The sequence below is a fragment of the Cyrtonyx montezumae genome, unplaced genomic scaffold, assembly GCF_038088225.1.
Source record: "Cyrtonyx montezumae isolate F1298 unplaced genomic scaffold, pur_monq_1.0 scaffold_23, whole genome shotgun sequence".
Classification (NCBI taxonomy): Eukaryota; Metazoa; Chordata; class Aves; order Galliformes; family Odontophoridae; genus Cyrtonyx; species Cyrtonyx montezumae.
Genome location: NW_027071970.1, coordinates 11,574,341 through 11,591,590, shown reverse-complemented (window position 1 = coordinate 11,591,590; position 17,250 = coordinate 11,574,341). Strand labels below are relative to the sequence as shown.

The following is a 17,250-nucleotide window of genomic DNA, read 5'->3' as shown; positions in this document are numbered from 1 at the left end:
CAGCTATAAGTGCTCAGTTTAAGGCTTGAATTTTTTTTAACATGCCGGATGTAGGTCAAACTCAGTTCAAAGATGGTTGTCCAGCTGCAGGAACGGGGCTGCTCCTGCCCTGGGGGACAGGGGTGGATCTCCTCTCCACTCACTGCCCATCGCAGAAGGCACCATCTGGGGTCAGTGTAGCTGTCCTGGCCCCACAGCTGGGACTGCAGAGATGTGATCAGAGCCTTGGGGACTGCTCCTGCCCTGGTGGCCCTGTCCTGGCCAGCGGAAGGATGCGGAGCCATGTAGGTGTGACTGAAAACTACCAGCCAGCATTTCTGAAGAAGTCAGCCCCAACACAGCTGCAACTTCTTCACTACAAAGCCCAAGCACAACTTGAAAGTGCAGCTGCTGGTTCAGGTGGAATTAAGCTGCAAGGCGGTGTTTTCTGAGTCCTTGGCAGGCAGCAGCTGACACGAATGGCTCTGGGACGTGGTGGTGGTGGAGGAGATGCGTGGTGTGACGGGCCAGTGGTCAGGTGCTGTGCTGGGAGGGATGTTTCACACAGCCCAGACGAAAGTTAACAGTCTCCTCCCTCTGTTTCCCTGTTTACGTGCAGAAGTGACAACCTAGGCTTCCACTGAGGCTTGGCACAGGATGCATGAAGCAAACGAGCGATGTGCTTTTCAGAGGGATGCCCTTTGGCTCACCATCTTCCCTTTTCCCCTTTCCAGGTGTGGCAGATCCCCGAGAACGGGCTCACACTGTCCTTGACGGAGCCAGTGGTAGTTCTAGAGGGCCATTCAAAGCGAGTGGGCATCGTGGCTTGGCACCCCACGGCACGCAACGTGCTGCTCAGTGCAGGTATGTGGCCAGCAGCTGCCCCTGTGGCATCCTGCCTGGGTGTTTTGGAGGGGAGGGGGCTGATGGCTGCTCCTTTCGTCTCCCAGCTGCTTCAGGCTGCTGAATCACAAGATCCGTGACAGTTCCTAGCAACGCTGTGACACGTGGCTCACAGCCCCTCCCTATCTTGGCCTTTGATTGCCTTCAGTTTACAGGGGCAAGAAGCAGGAAATTGGAGGCATGAATTGTGGGATTACAGCTGTTAGACTTTCTTTGATGTGCAAGTTTCATCAGCTGATGGGCATTTACATGCACCCTCCTGGTCCCTGATTTCAAGCACTTTCTGTTAAAGGCCCAACTGTTCCTCCATTCACTCATCTCTGCGAGCTGTCCTAACTCCTGGCTCTTCATTCCACAGACTTCCAGTGTTTTCCAGATTGCCTTCTCAGCTGGGTACAGTTCATGCAGTGAGATTCGTTTGGCCACTGAAAAGCAGACAAGTCGTTATGGAGATCAAATGGAAAGTCATTATCCATTAGCTCACTCTGCAGCTTTCATAGCGTGACCTTTAATAACCAAAGCAGCAAATGGTTTCAGCTGGACTGTCAGATGAGCTGTGTGTTTTTGGTAGCTGTAAAGGCTCTCTGAGGTGCTGCTTTGGTTTGGATCTGGTTTCTCCAACAATGCTTTGGTGCAGAGTTCAGGGCATTAACAAAGCTCAGTGTGGGAATGCACAGGAGGATCCCGTCAGGTCACTGCAGCCTCCAGGCTTCCTCTTAGTGGCAACAAACCAGTGTTGGCTGTCTCCGGGGCTGTTTGGGAGTGAACAGGAATCATTACCTTTCCCTCAGTATGTTTTTACTCCTCCTTAAGCATTAGGAAGCACTGGCAACTTGCACACTGTGCTTTTGGTCCCTTACCTGGGATCTTACGGCTGCTGTCCTGTTCTTTGTTTTGCTGTCCTCTTGTTCAAGGCTTTATTCTTTGTCTTCTTGCTGTTTGATCCTTGAACAAAACCAACTGCCTAATGATCCTTGTGAAACTGCTGACCTCAGCGTTTGAAGCCTGCTGTTTCCCCCCCCCCCATGTTCTGCAGTTTCTTTTACTGTCACTTGCCTAATTTTCCATCCACGCCACTCTTTCTGCTGCAGATCTCTATAACCTGAGAGGGCAGTGGCTGGTAGCCAGTGCTGTCATGTGCAGAGCTGTAAGAAAGTCACCTCTTTGCCTTCTCTGGCCACTTTGTCCCCTCTGTGACCCAGGGTTCAAGTGAGGTGGTGCTGCCTGGGGCTCTGCATGCAGAGCATGGTGTCTGAGATGCTGCAGCAGGCTTTATTCCTTGCTCTTTGCTGCTGGTTTTCTTCTGTTCACATCACAGCTGTGATTTTTAGCTTTTCTTCTCCCTTTCAGGTTGTGATAATGCCATTATCATCTGGAACGTGGGAACAGGTGAAGCCCTCATCAACTTGGATGACATGCACGTGGATGTGATCTACAATGTGAGCTGGAATCGCAATGGCAGCCTCATCTGTACAGCTTCCAAAGACAAAAAAGTTCGAATCATTGACCCCAGGAAACAAGAAATCATTGCTGTAAGTTTGTGCAGTCATTTCACCTCAGCAGAGAGTGAGAGCATATAAAGGAAGAACCTTGATTCTCAGTGCACACCACAGTTAGTCATCTTTTTCCAAGTGAGAAAGAAATGACAAAGGGGGATGGCAGTGGTTGGAGGATTTGTCTGGGTTTATTGGAATTAGTGTTCGAACTGGGATTTGAGGGCTCAGTTTTAAAACCTGCAGGAGTGTAATTCCACATCTAATCCTTTTGCATAATTACAGTTTCAGAGTCGTGCGTGCAGAACGGAGGTTTAGCAGCCTGTGTGCATTGCAGCTTGTGAAGAAGCCTTCTTACAGCCCTGTTAGAATCAGATAGGCAAAGCTGAAACGAACTGGCCATGACCACTTCTTTGTAGCTTAGTGCTCACTTTCTTCCCTCAAGCATCAGGCAGGGATGGCTGGATGTGCTCTGTCAGCATGGAGGAGCAGAGCATCCCACCGGCCTTCTGTGCAGCCAGAAGTCACCACCAGTGGGCCATTCTGCTCCTTGCTCAAGGCTCTTCTTTCTATTGCAGGAGAAAGAGAAAACCCACGAGGGAGCCCGGCCCATGAGAGCCATTTTCCTTGCTGATGGAAACATCTTCACAACCGGCTTCAGCCGCATGAGCGAGCGGCAGCTGGCCCTCTGGAATCCAGTAGGTTCCTACCCCACTGCTGCTGTGCTCTTGGAGTGCCCATCTTGAGCTGGCAGTCAGGACCTCCAGTCAGCTGCTGTGTGTTTGATTGATCTCCTCGAGCTTCTTCCTTCTCCCTGCTCCTACTCAGACTTCCTGTGCTTGATGTTATTTGGGCTTAACGCTTGCTCAGGGAGGAAGTGGGTTCTCTTTTGTCTGCCCCTGCCTTGCTGAGAGCAGAAGTGAACCTGGCAGCTGCACATCTGAGGTGCAGGGAGGGTACATGGGTTGTATGTACAGAGCCTCACTGGCACAGGACACTCACTGATATGACTGTGTCACATCTTCCCCTTGACTTGACCCCCTTGAGTGGGGCCCTGCTCTGGACGTGTCTTGTGATTTAAACATCCTGAGGGAATTCACGGGCTTGAGAAAAATCAACATTTGTTACTCAAACATGCAGAGCCTTTGGGGTGGGGTAGCTGGTGTTCCTCTTGCTCCAAGGAACGAGGCAGATCCCACGTTAACATCAGCTTTTCCATTCTTGATTAGCAACAGAGTTTTCTTTTTCAAATTTCCAGAAAAACATGGAGGAGCCAATAGCCCTTCACGAGATGGACACCAGCAACGGGGTACTGCTGCCATTCTACGACCCAGATACCAACATTATTTACTTGTGTGGCAAGGTGAGGAGAAGCTATTAATGACCAGGCTTCTTTAGAGAGAGTCTGATTGGATGAGTGACGCTGATGAAGCTGCAGACAAACCTGACAAAACCCAGGCTGCTTTCATCCTCGCTCTGCAGGGCTGCACAGAGCCTGAGAGGTCTGCACTGTGAAGGTCTGGTGTGTAATTGGATGTTTCTCTGAGGTGAATTCATATGGCTGAAGCTGCTCTTTGTGCAACAAGTCAGATGCCTTCATTAGAACTTCTTTTCTTGGTGTAGACCTGAATGACTGTGCAGTAGTAGGGGAGGAAAGTGCATTTTAGATGCTGTTGTCCTCGCATTGAAGGTGGTGGAGCATGCAGCAGCACTCGTGCTGATTTTGTGAGGTTAGATGATAGAAAACTGGGATCACTTGTGCTCCTTTCTAAAAGCAGTTTGTAGGCATTAAATCCTCTGGAGTGCCCACTTCTGAGTACGGCAGCTTTGGACTTCCTCTCAGAAGGAGCTAAAGGCAAGAAGGGGTGAATGGGTAATTAAAAGGAGGGTCCATGCACGTAAATTCAATGTCTTTGTAGACCAGGAACAGAAAGTGCCTGTTCCATATGCCTGCTGCCTCACCTGCTGTTTCGGAGGTGCTCCCGTAGTAGGATTCACTCTCGTTGTGTCCTGCAGGGTGACAGCAGCATTCGCTACTTTGAGATCACGGATGAATCCCCCTATGTTCACTACCTCAACACCTTCAGCAGCAAAGAGCCGCAGAGGGGGATGGGGTTCATGCCAAAGAGGGGCCTTGATGTGAACAAGTGTGAGATTGCCAGGTAAGGAGGAAGGCTGATCCCAATCTCCAGCCTGTATGCAGCAGTGGGGTTGGAAGCTGGCTCGGGAACTTAGAGGGTAACTGCGAGCAGCAGCGTGTGCAGCTGTGGTGATCAGAGTCACCAAGGAAAGCAAGGCAAAGGGAAGCACCTCGGGGATGCAGACTGCTGTCTGCAGTGGCTCCTGGCATGCTGCTGGCAGGGAATGTGCTGGAAGTGCTTCCCGAGCCTTCCTGGTCCTCCTCTTGTTACTGATACAAGCAGGAGAGCCAGGAAGGAAGCAAAGCCTGTATTTGTCTGCAGCATATGCATTTTCCAGCAGCAGTGCTGAGCTGAGGGATTCGGTTTGTGTCACCGGCTGTAACCACTTTGGATTTCTCACTTTCCTTTGCCTCCGTGTGCACTTTCCATTGCCACGCTGCCGTGTGTGAGCAGCAGGACCCTCTCTTCCAAGTCACTTCTCCATGTTTCTCTCTCCTTGGAAAGGTTCTTCAAGCTCCACGAGCGGAAATGTGAGCCCATCATCATGACGGTCCCTCGAAAGGTGAGCGCAGGCTGCTGCTGGCGTGCTGTGCAGGCTGCTGCTGCCTCCCAGCCCCACTGCTCCTCACCTGCTCCTTTCTCCTCGCAGTCGGACCTCTTCCAGGACGACCTGTACCCCGACACCGCTGGCCCGGAGGCAGCGCTGGAGGCGGAGGAGTGGTTTGAGGGGAAGAACGCCGATCCCCTTCTCATTTCCTTGAAGCATGGCTACATTCCTGGCAAGAACAGGGATCTCAAGGTGGTCAAGAAGAATATACTGGACAACAAGCCTGCTGCAAACAAGAAAAGCGATCTCATAAGTGCTCCAAAGAAGGCAGCTGATGCCTCAGACACCGTGAGTAAAACCCGCGAGGTTTTGGGGCTGCTGGGCCAAAATCGGTGACCGTCCTCAGAAACAGTCCTGACAGAGCTGGAGTGGGCAGTCTGTTCAAGAAGCGTTTAGATGGGGTGCTGAGGGATTTGGTTTAGTGGGTAGGGATGGTGTTAGGATGGTTGGACTAGGTGGTCTTGTAGGTCCTTTCCAACCTAATGTACCAGTACATCAGGGCTGGGTTGGGCTGCTGGAGGAGGGCTGCCATGAGGGACGTGGTTAGTGGGCACGAGCAGGTGATGGTTGGACGTGGTGATCAAAAGGTCTTTTCCAACCTCATTTGATGAGGGCTGGGAGTTGAGCCTTGCAAGGCCCCCATCCAGAGGAGCCCCTTTGCTTCCACAACTCAGTCCTGCGCTCATCACGAACGCACGCTGTGTCTTTCCTTCCAGCAAAACGAAGCCAAATTGGATGAGATTTTAAAAGAGCTGAAGTCCATCAAAGACGCCATCAGCAACCAGGACGAGCGCATTTCCAAGCTGGAACAGCAGATGGCGAAAATCGCGGACTGAGCGGGCGCTGCCGGCCCCACACATTCCAGTTCCCCCAGTTCGGCGAGCAGCAGCGACCCAGCACGAGCTTCCCCTTCTCCCTCATTCACATCAGCGAGAGCCGATGAGTCCAAGCCAAGCTTTTTAGTGAAAGAGATTTCTTCTTTTTTTTTTTTCTCTCCTCCTGATGTTTTAATGAATTTATGTGACTGTGTCAAACAACGACAATAAGTGCTACTTTTACAGTTTTTTTTTTTGTCTTTTTTTTTTCTTCCAGATGTTACGAATTCTTGAAAAAAAAAAAAAAAAAAAAAAAAAGAAACCCATTACGACTTTCAATGTTGTGCCCAAATATCTTTTCTAGATTTAGGGACCAATGCCACATTGTTCATAACCATTAATTTTTTTTTTTTAACTTTTATTTGCCACTTTGCAGTATTTGTGTTTGACATTTAAAGGGACAGCGCTGTGTGTGTGTGTGTGTGTGTGTGTGCATGGGGGTGTTTATACTGTTCAGAGATCAGAACTGAAGCTATTTTGTATAAACCTTCAATGTTGAACAATCAGATGGGTTTCCCTCCCGGTGTGGCTGCTGCTGAGCCCCCGGAGGTGACTTTCCTGCCTTCCTAATGCCTTCTGATCACAGCTGAAAAATACATGCATGGTTCTGAACGAAGCAATTTGTGCCACAATGCCTCTCCTCCTTTGTACGCCCTGCAGGACTTCTGAGCTGCCCTGGGAAGAGAGTTTGGGACCATCCCAGCCGTGTCCAGATGGACCTGTGCTGGTGGCTGGGTTTTGTTTAGGCTGAGGTTACCTCTGTGCAGGCAGTGGTGTTGTGTTGAAGGTGTGCAGTGTCAGCAGTGTTGCACGGCTGTAGATGTGTGCCTGCACCTTGCTTGCTTTCAGAAGCCTTTAAAAGCTGTGACTTTGCAATTCTTTGCCCCAAACTTCAGTGCTGATGAGGGAAATTTGGACCCTGCTTCCGAAGCAATGTGAAGGAGCAGCCAGGTGACTTTCAGGATGGGTCTCCAGAAACAAAATGCCTCCAACTGTGGTTGCTTCTCCCCCCCCCCCTATCCCTGCCTTAAAACTGTGCAGGAAACGGTTTGTTCCTGGATGAGATCACCACCTCTCATCCCCTTGGAGACCCTCAGCTGAGAGGTGCAGGACCCACCAAGCTCCTCGCTGGGTTTCTGCTGCTCACGTGAGGTCTGCACTGCCAGGGGGGTGCCTGGGCGTGGGACAGCCATGTTCTTGGCCCTATATCTGCCTATAGGAGCTCCCATAGGTGTGCCCAGCATGGTGCTGCCCAGCCAAACTCTGCCAGCCCTCAGGCTTTGCTGTGTTGGTGCTGCCCATACACAGTGCCCGGCATCCCTTCAAACCCAACGTGAGCAAAACTATTGGGGTCAGAGTGACACCAGGAAGCAGTCAGCAGCTGCTGAGCCCCCCGTCCCCTCCCAGCTGTGCTCTGGTCCTTGACCTGGTGCAGCTGCACAGTGTGTGCTTGGAGCACGAAGGGTGCGTCCCTTCATCCAGGCTGATCCTTTTTTTTTTCCCATTAGGTTAGCTAGAAAGCCTCCCATTCCCCCATTAGGGTTTTATTTTCCATGTTTGCATGTTCACTCCTTACCCATGAAGGATTCTCTGTGCTGGAGGGATGTCTGTGCTGGGGACAGCCAGGAGAAGTAGCAGAGAGGCACGAGGATGGGATGCAAAAGGCAGAGGATGTGTTACGATCCCACAGCAAAGTGTTTGTAGGTGAGGGTGTGGGTGAGTGCTGGTGCTGTGTCGCAGCCCTCCAGGTCGTGGGGCCGTCCAGTGACGTTTCCACGGTGCAGGATATGGCTGAGCTGATGTGTCTTTACTTCTGGAAATCAAAACCCAAAGTTCTACTCCTCCCCCAAACGGTGATCTCTGCGTTGATGTGTGTGCCCTCGGGGTGGCTGTGTGCTTGGGGAGACTTTGTGGTTTATTTTTTTGTTTTGTTTTGTTTCTAATTGGAGGGAAATAAGTTTCCGAAGCGCTGGATGGAGGTGCCCGGGTGGGTTGGTGTGTGGTGGAGGTGTAGGAACGGCCGCCGTGGCTGCGAGCTTATAGCTTGTACTTTATTTAAATGAACTGATGATGCCTAGCCAGGCTCAGCCAGAGTCAGTGCCTGAAGCTTTTTGTAGCCACGATATCCCAGAAGAGAACCAGCGACGTCCTGAAAGATGCGCTCTTATAGAGCGGCCATAGTATCTGTCCAAATATTTGCTTCCATTTTCAAGAGATAAAAAAAGTCATTGATTACAAACTTCCTTCTCTCGGTTTGTTCTTTGACTGTGTTCTTGCTGGGCCCGGGTGCCCAGGGAGGTGTGGGAGTGGGGAACGTCACCGGCCGTGCCCAGGTCCCCTCGTGGAGCTGGACCAGGTGGGCACAGGGTTGGGATGAATGGTGGCACCGTGGGGTATAACCACAGCAATGGAAACCCAGAGGTGTCAGCTGGTGGCTGGGCCGCCCGTCCTCTGGGACTCAGCCCGGCCTGGCCCCATGGGATGGTGGTTCCCCTGTAACCACAGCCGGGGGCTGCTGACAGGGCAGGATGGGGATGCTCTCCGCAGATGTTCCCTTGCCGCCTGTGCACGCCCTGTCCCCGTCCCCGTGATGCTCAACCCCCGCCCCATGGGTCCCCAGGAAGCTTTGGGGTGGATGCAGCCGAGCGCTGCACCCGGTGTGGGAGCAGAGGGCTGCGGTGGGGATGTTCATGGACGCAGGGTGTGCGCGGCGGATGTGCTCTTGCAGCATCCTTCCTGCGGGCGCAGCTCCTGCGCGCTGCTGTGCCGGTGCTTGCGGTCAGAGCGGGTTCCTCCCCACGTCCCTGTGCTCTGTGAGCCGCATTGCTGCTCTGGGTGGCTGCAAGGAGAAGCGTCTGGGCGTGGGGGCTCTGCAAATGCACAGAGCCCAGCCCCCGCCCTCCTCCCCTTTCTGCGCTGGGGTACACTGTGTCCTCCCGTGGGGTCACCTCTCTGGGGTCTGTGTCTGCGCTGTCCCACGGGCGCTGCCAGCTTTAGGACCGCCTTTCCCATCACTTCTGCTTTTGGGGCAGCACAAGCCCCAGTGCTCGGGCTCAGAGGAGCAGGGCAGTGGAGTACCCATGGGACCACCACCCTGGTAGAGGAGCAGGCGGCCGCTTCCTGGGGTGCACGCAGCCCCTGGGCCCTCAGTGGCCTCCGGTGTCAGCGTCACGTCCTCCCACTGCAGGGCTCCAAAACCACAGCCACATTTCCTGCCCGCATCAGTGGGGAGCTGCACGACACCCCTGGGGTTGGGACCAGTGCTCTCAACAGTGACGGCCGCCGGAGCTACAGCTCGGGGTCCTGCGACGTCCCCCGGCACAGGTAAGCCTCAAAACCCATGAGGTTGGAGCAGGGTGCCCAGGGGATGCTTGGGATCTGCAGGGGCTGCCACCCTCTGCCCTATGCTGCTCACTGGGGTGTGATGAGTGCGGATGTGGGGCAGTTTGGGGGCCACAGGGGCCCTTGTTGGCCTCTGACAGCTGTTTGGGGACTGTTGAGTGCCGGGTGGGCTTGGGGTGGCTTTATCCCTGCTCTGAGTGGGTGCCTCCGACATTATGTTGTCAGCACGGAGCGGGAGGAGGGCACTGGGGGGCTGTAAATCTGCAGCCTGCACCGTCCCTGCGCTTTCATTTCCACCCGGGCAGCCCTCCTGCACCCACTCTTCTCACAGCGACCGTCTCCATCACGGCTCGTTTCCCATTTCCAGCCTCTCCACTTCCCTTTGCAAACACTCTGATCGGGCGGAGGGGGCTCATTTCACCCACCCCCCATGTCCTCCCCAGGTCCCATGGCACCGGGCCGCACCATGCTGCTGGCACTGCTGCTCAGCACCCTGCAGGACTGCGGGGCCCGACCCACGGAGCAGGGCCTGCAGTGGGTCTGGGGGGCAGCAGAGCAGGACCCGGCCGAGCCCCCACTGCCCTCCCGCAGGAGAAGAGCTGATGCTGAACCCCACAGCACCGCTGTGATGCTCACAGGCAATGAGACCACATCCCCCAGACATGAAGTGCTGATGGGCACGGAGCTGGGCAACACCACCGGGCAGCCCACGGCCCTGCTGGTCACCACCACGGATCCATTGGGTGACAGCCCAGGGACTCGTGCAGGCACGGAACAGGACAACGCCAGCTCTGTGGGGACCACAGTTGGTTCCTTGGATGAGTCTGACTCCCCAAAGCTCCTCGTGCTCTCGGACACAGAGCCACCACCAAAGCCAGACAGCACCCCCAGGCAAGCCAAGCCCTTGCCGCTCACTGCAGCGGATCTGCTGGATGAGACCAACAGCCCTGAGCCCATTGCACTGCTGGGCACGGAGCTGCCACCAAAGACGGGTGACAGCACCTTGGCGACCACCACAATGGATTCTCTGGATGAGACCAGCTCTCCTGAGTCCGTGCCTGGCACAGCACCCCAAAGTGGCATCACCACCGTGCCCAGCCAGCTCACGGAATCCACAGGGCATGGCTCGGATGGGACCATGACTAGTGGCACGGACATCTCCATGGAGCCACGATCGGCTCTTCTCTCCACCACCACGCTTTCCAAAAAATCCGGCTCTGACCCTCTGTGGGAGGTGCACACAACACCTTTGTCTGCAGAACCACGGGGGACCACAGCACCGCACCCCTCCGATGGGCTGTGGGACAACAGCTTGCTGATGAACAAGTGCCTGCTGGCCATCCTGCTGCTGGCGCTGGTGGCTGCACTCTTCATGGCGTGCACGGCAGTGCTGGGCACTTTGCTTTGGAGGCGGGTGAGGTCGGCACGGCGGCAGCTCAGCCCCCCTGAGATGATCTGCATCTCCTCCCTGCTGCCCGACAGCGAGCGTGCTGCCACCAACGGACCCCGGCTTGGCGTCCCCGTGCGTCACAGACTGCTGGTCGATGCCAGCTCTGAAGCTGATGGGGACAACCTGACGCTCAGCAGCTTTCTGCCGGACCACTCCTGAAGCATCGTGGTGATGGAGCAGTGTGGGGCCCTCCCCTGGTGCCGCCGATGTCCCCATTGGAGCCATATGGAAGAGACTCAGCCACCCCATTAAAATGCCTCTGCTACACAGATGCGGTGATCTCTTGGTGCCCACATCCCCATCCTGAAATTTCGCTTCTCCATCCTCCTCCTCCGCCGGCAGCAGCAGAAATGAAACCCTCCCAGGGTGCAGAGCACATGGAGACAGTGACCACGGGGTTCCCATGCTCATGCTGGGAGTGGAAAGGGCGGTGGTGCTGCAGTGGGTGTGTTTGTGGCTTAACGTGTTCCTGCCCGTGGTTGCACACAGTGGGGCGGGGGGATGGCACTGGGGGTGGTGGGGTGCTGCTGGCCTGGGTCCGACCCCCAGCTGGTGTCCGTGGGCTCTTGGCCTTGTGTCCAGGGGGAGAAGGAGGCTCTGGGACCATGCTGGTCCCACCTTGTCCCACTGGGGAGGTGTTGGCCACCCCTAGAGTCTGCAACCCGACCTGTTCTCTGTGCCCAGCCCTGGAGGAGCCCCCTGAGGGAGCAGAGATGGTTTACCCCTCTGCCCCTCCACGGTGCTGCGTCCCTGTGTCACCATCCTGGTCCTATGTGGGTACATCCTTGCAACCCAACCCATATTTCATTTGGGCACAGGATCCCCACCCCTGCTTTTCCAGTCTCAGCATCCGCATCCATGTTTTCCCATCTCTGTCCCATCAGGGTGCTGCGTCCCCCTCCCTCCATCCCCATCCCTCCCTTTCCAGGCTCAGCATCCTCATCTCCACGTCCTCATCCGTGTCCCAGCTCAGCATCCCACTCCTTCAATCCCCAGCCTTGTCCCACCATGCTCCTTGTCCCCATATCCCCAACCACCCCGCTCGCACCACTGCTTGCAGCTGCACTGGGGCAGCAAAGCCCCCCACAAGTGCTGTACCCCAATATATCCATGCCTCGAAAGCAGAGGGGTGGCCGTCCTGTTCCCATCCCGGCCCCCGTGTGTTTACATTCATGCTCTGCTTTGAATATTTTCCACCTCACTCAGTGTAAATGTTTACGGTGAGGCTGCGGGGCCGGTGCAGCATGGGTGACGTGGTGGGGCCACCCCACAAGCTGCTCTTCCCTCTGCCATCAGAGGGACGTGGTGCCACGCGACGTGTGGGGCAGGTCGGCTGCCGAGGCAGACGCGTGCCTGGCTGTGCACAGTGCTGCTGTGCTGCCCACACAGCCACGCACGCAGTGGTGCAGCCCTGCAGGATGAGCCCCCCCCGTCCCCCCCTCCCCAGCTGTTATGCTGCCGCAGCACAGCACGAACCCAATGGAGCAAATTACAAGCAGAGCAAGGCTGACATTTCCCAAATTGCCGGTTGGGCTCCGGGCTGTGCCGAGCTGAGCCCTGTGGGCCCCCACCTTTCATCTGCCCCAAATTACACAGCACAGCCCGGGCGGTGCTGCCCTGCCCAGTCCCCAAAAACAGCATCGTAGTGGTCGGTGGGTGCTGGCAGCGGGGCCACCCCAAACTGTGCTCTTCGCAGCCGGGGAGGGCGGTTCGGTGCTCCCCAGTGCTGCCTTGCCCCAGATCCCATCACGGCCCCGTGGTCCTTGAGAGAAGGAATGGGGACACATGGCACGCAGTGGGGCCCTGGCTCCATCCCAACCTCCTCTCCGCTCCCTTTTAGGATTTTCAGATAATTTAAGGTCAGGAGAAGCAGCAGCTGCGAGCAGCCGGCGGGCTGCAGGAGCGGTGCGTTATTTCTGGGAGCGAGCCGGGTGAAACCTGAACCCACCAGGGATGGGAATGGGGACAGGAATGGGGACACCCCCCCTCACCCCCCCCCCCCACTCCGTGGTCCTAAGAAGCGGTGGCTTCTTAGGGGGATTCTGGCAGGGTCCCCAGGGAGGCAGGATGCAAATAGCAAGGGGGTGAGGTCACTGCTTGGGTTACTTCGGCTGCAATGCAGGGGATGGGGGCTGAGCTGGGTGGGCTGGGGTGATGCCTCCATTCTGGAGCTGTTTGTGCATCTCGAGGCCACACTGTGAGCCCCTAAAAGCGTCAGGGAACCAAGCCCCAAACCCTCCCCATCCCTCTCTTTGTCTTGGTCCTCATCCCCATCCCTATCCCTATGGATCTCAGAGTGACATCTCCCAGGTCTCCCTACCTTGGGGACATTGCTCTGCATATGGGGCATTGCCACGGGATGCTGGGGGCTATGTGAGGGTCTGGCCGCCAGGGAAAGGCCAGGGCTGAGACTGTGGGGTTTGGGGGGGCAGAAGGGACATCTTTGTTGTGCCTGGTGGCAGACAGGATGGATGGGGTCAATTGGAGGGGATGGTTGGATGGATGGGGTGGATGGGACTGATGAGATGGATGGTATGAAGGGGGTGGATGGGATGGATAGGATGGATGGGGAAGGTGAGCAGAGCTCTGTGTGCAATTCCAGTCCCTTTTGTCCCGGGGCAGATGCATGACCACACTTCACAGGTCCGTGTGTCCTGTGCCCACATCATGGCGAGGTTTGGGTTTACAGGGACAGGATCCAGCCCCAGGTTGGGGTGCAGACAAAGGGAACTGCATGGGGGCAAAGCTCACATTTTGGGGCTGCACGTAACCCTGAAGGAACCACACTGTTACCTCCATCCCTCACAGCAGCCCCCTCCTCACACCTGCTTTCCCCACTTGCACCCCCAAAAAGGGGTGCAGGGATGGTCACCCCCTTTACTGAGCAGCCCCCAGCCCAGGGCCGCCCCACTGGGAGGGGGCTGTGGTGGGCTGAGGGCCGCCTGTCCCTCTCCAGCCTCCCCCTGCTCCCTCCCCAACACGGCCCTAATGAGAACAAGCTGGTCCGCTGCGCTCACAGCCAGTGAGCTCAGGGCTGCGGCGGGTGGAGGAGGAGGAGGAGGAAGAGAAGGAGGAGGAGGAGGAGGGAGCGGGACTAGGGCTCGGTGCGGACAGGCAGAGAAGCGCGGGACAGACACGCGGTGCCGGTGAGGTGAGCCCCCTGAACCCCGAGTCCGTTGCATGGGGTCCCCAAAGTTCCCACTTTCTCATGCTTTGTGCTCTCTTTTCTGCTTGAACTCCAACTGTGGAGAGGCTCGATGGCTTTTGGGGTGCAGGATGGGGCCACAGCTGTCTGTATGCTTTGGGGAATGCTACGTCTGCTGTCATCAAACTCTCCAAATTCTCGAGCTGCAGAAAGCAGATTTGGGTTTGCATTGGTGTGGCAAAGCCAGGAGTGGGGCCACGTGGTGGGGACAGTGGGATGGCGACGGGCACCCATTTGGCTTTCTTGTGTTGGCTCTGCAGCTGCTAGCTCCTCTTGCAAATGGAGTCACCTTTCTGGCACATGGGAGCGCGCCCCGGTCCTAAAGCTGCGTCCCCCCAAACTCCCCGCAGGGATTGCAGGGCTGCCTCCCACCCTGTGCACGCGCTGCTTTAATGCAAACCAGATTTCTGCAGCCATTGAGAGCTGGAACTCCGTGAGCTCCGGCTGAAGGCTGAGACTGGGAGAGAAAACCCCAAACTGGTTGGGATTTGGGGGGTGTAAGGATGGGAGATGTGGCCGGGGGGATGTGCTGTGTCCGGTACCGGTTGAGCTCTCGCCAGTGTATTTATAGCTGAGCTCAGGCTGGAAAGTGTTGGGAGCACTCTGCGCTGGGACGAGCGTTGGGAAACGCAGCGGCTCCGTCTGTGTCAGAGTTTCCACTGGAAACCTCAATTTTCAGGAATTTTCTAAGCCGACGAAGGCAGCCTGCAGCCAGCTCTTGGCTCTCGCCCTGGTCACCTCGTCGCGCACGCAGCGTCCCCACGACTTGAGCAATCGCACTGGGCTGCTTTCCATCTATTTTTACGGCACCTCATTGCAAAACAAACACAAACTTTGCTTATCCTCACCACCATCGCAGCGAGCAAACCAAAGCTGATTTTTGCTTTCCTTCAAGAATTTTAACTGTGTGTGGCTTGGGGTCAGTGCACTGCTTGGGTTGGGGCCAATGCAACGCTTGGGATGGGGTCGATGTGATGTGATCTTTGTTTGGGGCAGGGTTTGGGTTTTTCTCCCCACCAACCCCTAACGTTTTGCTGTCCCCCTGCTCCCTGCAGGGCAATGGCGGTGCAGCTGCCTGTGTGCCTTCTGATGCTGTTGGTGTTTCTGGTGGCCCCAGGGCACTCGGCGGCCCCACGGCACGTGGCCGTGTTTCCCGAGCCCGGTGGTGGCAGTGGGGATGGAGAGGAGGCCTCTGCTTTGCCCCCCGCCCAACCCGTGACGCCGGGGAGCAGCCCCACGGTGGGTGACGCAGTGGGGACGGCCGTCACCAACAGCTCAGCGCCGGGCAATGTCTTCGATGGGTTGGTGGACTTCTTCAAGGAGTACATGCTGCTGGTGGTGGTGGTGGGCTCGTTGGCCTTCGTCTTGCTCTTCATCATCTGCGCCGCCGTCATCGTGCGGCAGAAGCACAAGGCCTCGGCGTACTACCCGTCCTCCTTCCCCAAAAAGAAGTACGTGGACCAACGGGACAAGACGGGAGGGCCCCGGGCCTTCAGCGAAGTGCCTGAGAAGGCTCCAGACCCCGACGCTGAGGAGCACCTGGACTGCGGCCGGCAGCTGCAGGCTGACATCTTGGCTGCGGCCCAGAGCCTCAAATCTCCCGCTAAAGCGCCGTTGGCCAACGGGGCCAGTGCCCAGGGAGAGCACGAGGGTGGGGAGGAAGAAGGCAGCAAGCAACCCGTGGAGCCCCCTCCCCAAAATCAAGATGCTGAAGGAGTGGAGACGGAGATAACGAGCGCAGAGGGCGAGGAGGCCCAAGATGGCTCTCCCAGCACCTAGTGCCAAGCATGGACTTGGAGCCGGGCTCCTGGCGGCCCTGCTCACCGCCCACCTGAACGTGGAGGCTCGAGGAAGCCCCGATGAAGCTCCATTCCCCCTCCTTCACCTCCCCCCAACCCCGTGAAGCTATGGGAGGCCATTTTTGAGCCGTGCTTTGGGTTGTGGTGGTGCTCAGTGCAGCCAAACCCATCGCTTGTGCTCTCCCCGTGGGTGCTTTCCTTGGTTCCCCCCTCAAAAAATAAAGAAATAGCCCAGGCTGGGTCTCCCTGCTATCCTTGCACAGCTTTCTTGCAGATGTTATTTTTGCTCATTATCGCATCCTGGCCCCCATCCAGGCAATGGGGCATGGAGGAACCATGACCCATGACTTTATGGCCTGCCGGTAGTTCAGACCTTCTGTGGTGGCCTGGAGACATCACAGACCCCTTGGATCGGGGAGGGGGATGTGCTGCTCCCATCTCACTCATACAACACCCCCTCCCTGCAGTGCCTGGTGGAGACTGGAGGCATTTTGGACGTGTTTTGGTGAGAAAAAGAAGGGAAAACCTTAGCCAACCTTAGCAGGAGGGAAGAGGATGCAGTGACAATGCCCCCATCCTTTTGTTTGTATGCCCTGAATGTCACAGACCCCTCGGAAAGCACAGTGAACAGAGCTCAGAGAGGAGCTGGAGTTATGCCTTATTTTCTTAACCCCCTTTGCTATGAATAAAGACATTTACTACACGCACTTCTTCCTCTCGCGTGTGTTTCTGGAGCTGTCAGATTAGGCAAGCCACGGGCTCCGTGCCATCCTTCCCTGGATGGGCAGGGGAGGCTCAGCACCGCAGAAGGCAGCAAAATATTTTGTTTAGAAAGTAATAATGGGATCCCTCCTGGAGTTCTGCTCCCTACGGCCGCGTGCTCACTGCTGGTGATGCCCTCAGAGCCAGGGCAAGCAGTTATCTCCTGCACAATCTGCACTCAATTCTCAGAAACCGTTATCTGGCGTCGCACAGCAGTGCTAACGGGGAGGGCACAGTGCTGCACCTCTCATCCCCTGCGGGAACATGCCCACAGGTTTGCTCTGAGAACGCAGCATCACGCCCTGCCCTGCAGCAGGACGAGCTGATGGAAGGCAAGAGTCTGCTGTGCCTGGGAGGCAGCACAGCTCTGTGTCCTCGTGGGAGCCGTTAGGTCACGGCCTGAAACAGGCACTGAGCACCTGGTGGAGTCCAGGTGGGAGCAATTCACGGGTGGAACCCCCAGGGCCCACCCCTCCCTAACCTCATTTAAGGGCTGGCAGCCACGAGGGAAGCATCTCTGCCTGGAGAGTGCTTCCTCTGTGATGCCTGGTGAGTCCTGATCCTTAGAAAGGGGTGGGGGGGATTCCCTATTTATTACGGGATTGTGCCCACCACCTCTCCTGGGTTTAAAGCAACTATGTGTGCTGTTACCTATCCTCACGTCCCTGTGTCTTTAGATCAGCATCCCTGCATC

At 56.2% G+C, this 17,250-nt stretch overlaps 3 protein-coding genes across 7 annotated transcripts in view; all 3 read left to right on the top strand.

The window, feature by feature from the left end:
- The window catches only part of CORO1C (coronin 1C), a 33,531-nt gene extending 27,535 nt beyond the window's left edge, over positions 1-5,996 (top strand). For all 4 annotated transcript variants that reach the window (XM_065739300.1, XM_065739301.1, XM_065739303.1 and 1 more), the window contains exons 4-11: positions 714-843; positions 2,233-2,414; positions 2,954-3,073; positions 3,634-3,738; positions 4,392-4,537; positions 5,021-5,078; positions 5,166-5,411; positions 5,840-5,996. In XM_065739300.1, coding sequence (XP_065595372.1) covers positions 714-843; positions 2,233-2,414; positions 2,954-3,073; positions 3,634-3,738; positions 4,392-4,537; positions 5,021-5,078; positions 5,166-5,411; positions 5,840-5,959 — 1,107 coding nt within the window. In that variant the 3' untranslated portion in view covers positions 5,960-5,996. The remainder of the gene's footprint in view (positions 1-713; positions 844-2,232; positions 2,415-2,953; positions 3,074-3,633; positions 3,739-4,391; positions 4,538-5,020; positions 5,079-5,165; positions 5,412-5,839) is intronic.
- Positions 5,997-9,241: 3,245 nt separating this feature from the next.
- Positions 9,242-10,977, top strand: SELPLG (selectin P ligand). The gene is made up of 2 exons (XM_065739272.1): positions 9,242-9,322; positions 9,784-10,977. The coding sequence occupies exon 2, from the start codon at positions 9,789-9,791 to the stop codon at positions 10,947-10,949; it is 1,161 nt and encodes a 386-aa protein (XP_065595344.1). The 5' UTR covers positions 9,242-9,322; positions 9,784-9,788; the 3' UTR covers positions 10,950-10,977.
- A 15-nt stretch (positions 10,978-10,992) lies between these two features.
- TMEM119 (transmembrane protein 119) lies at positions 10,993-16,501 on the top strand. 2 transcript variants are annotated; one of them, XM_065739270.1, is made up of 2 exons: positions 10,993-11,235; positions 15,051-16,501. In XM_065739270.1, the coding sequence occupies exons 1-2, from the start codon at positions 10,997-10,999 to the stop codon at positions 15,772-15,774; spliced, it is 963 nt and encodes a 320-aa protein (XP_065595342.1). In that variant the 5' UTR covers positions 10,993-10,996; the 3' UTR covers positions 15,775-16,501. The 2 variants fall into 2 exon arrangements, with proteins under 2 accessions (XP_065595342.1, XP_065595343.1); XM_065739271.1 differs by lacking the exon at positions 10,993-11,235 and adding an exon at positions 13,318-13,941.
- Positions 16,502-17,250: the final 749 nt, after the last annotated feature.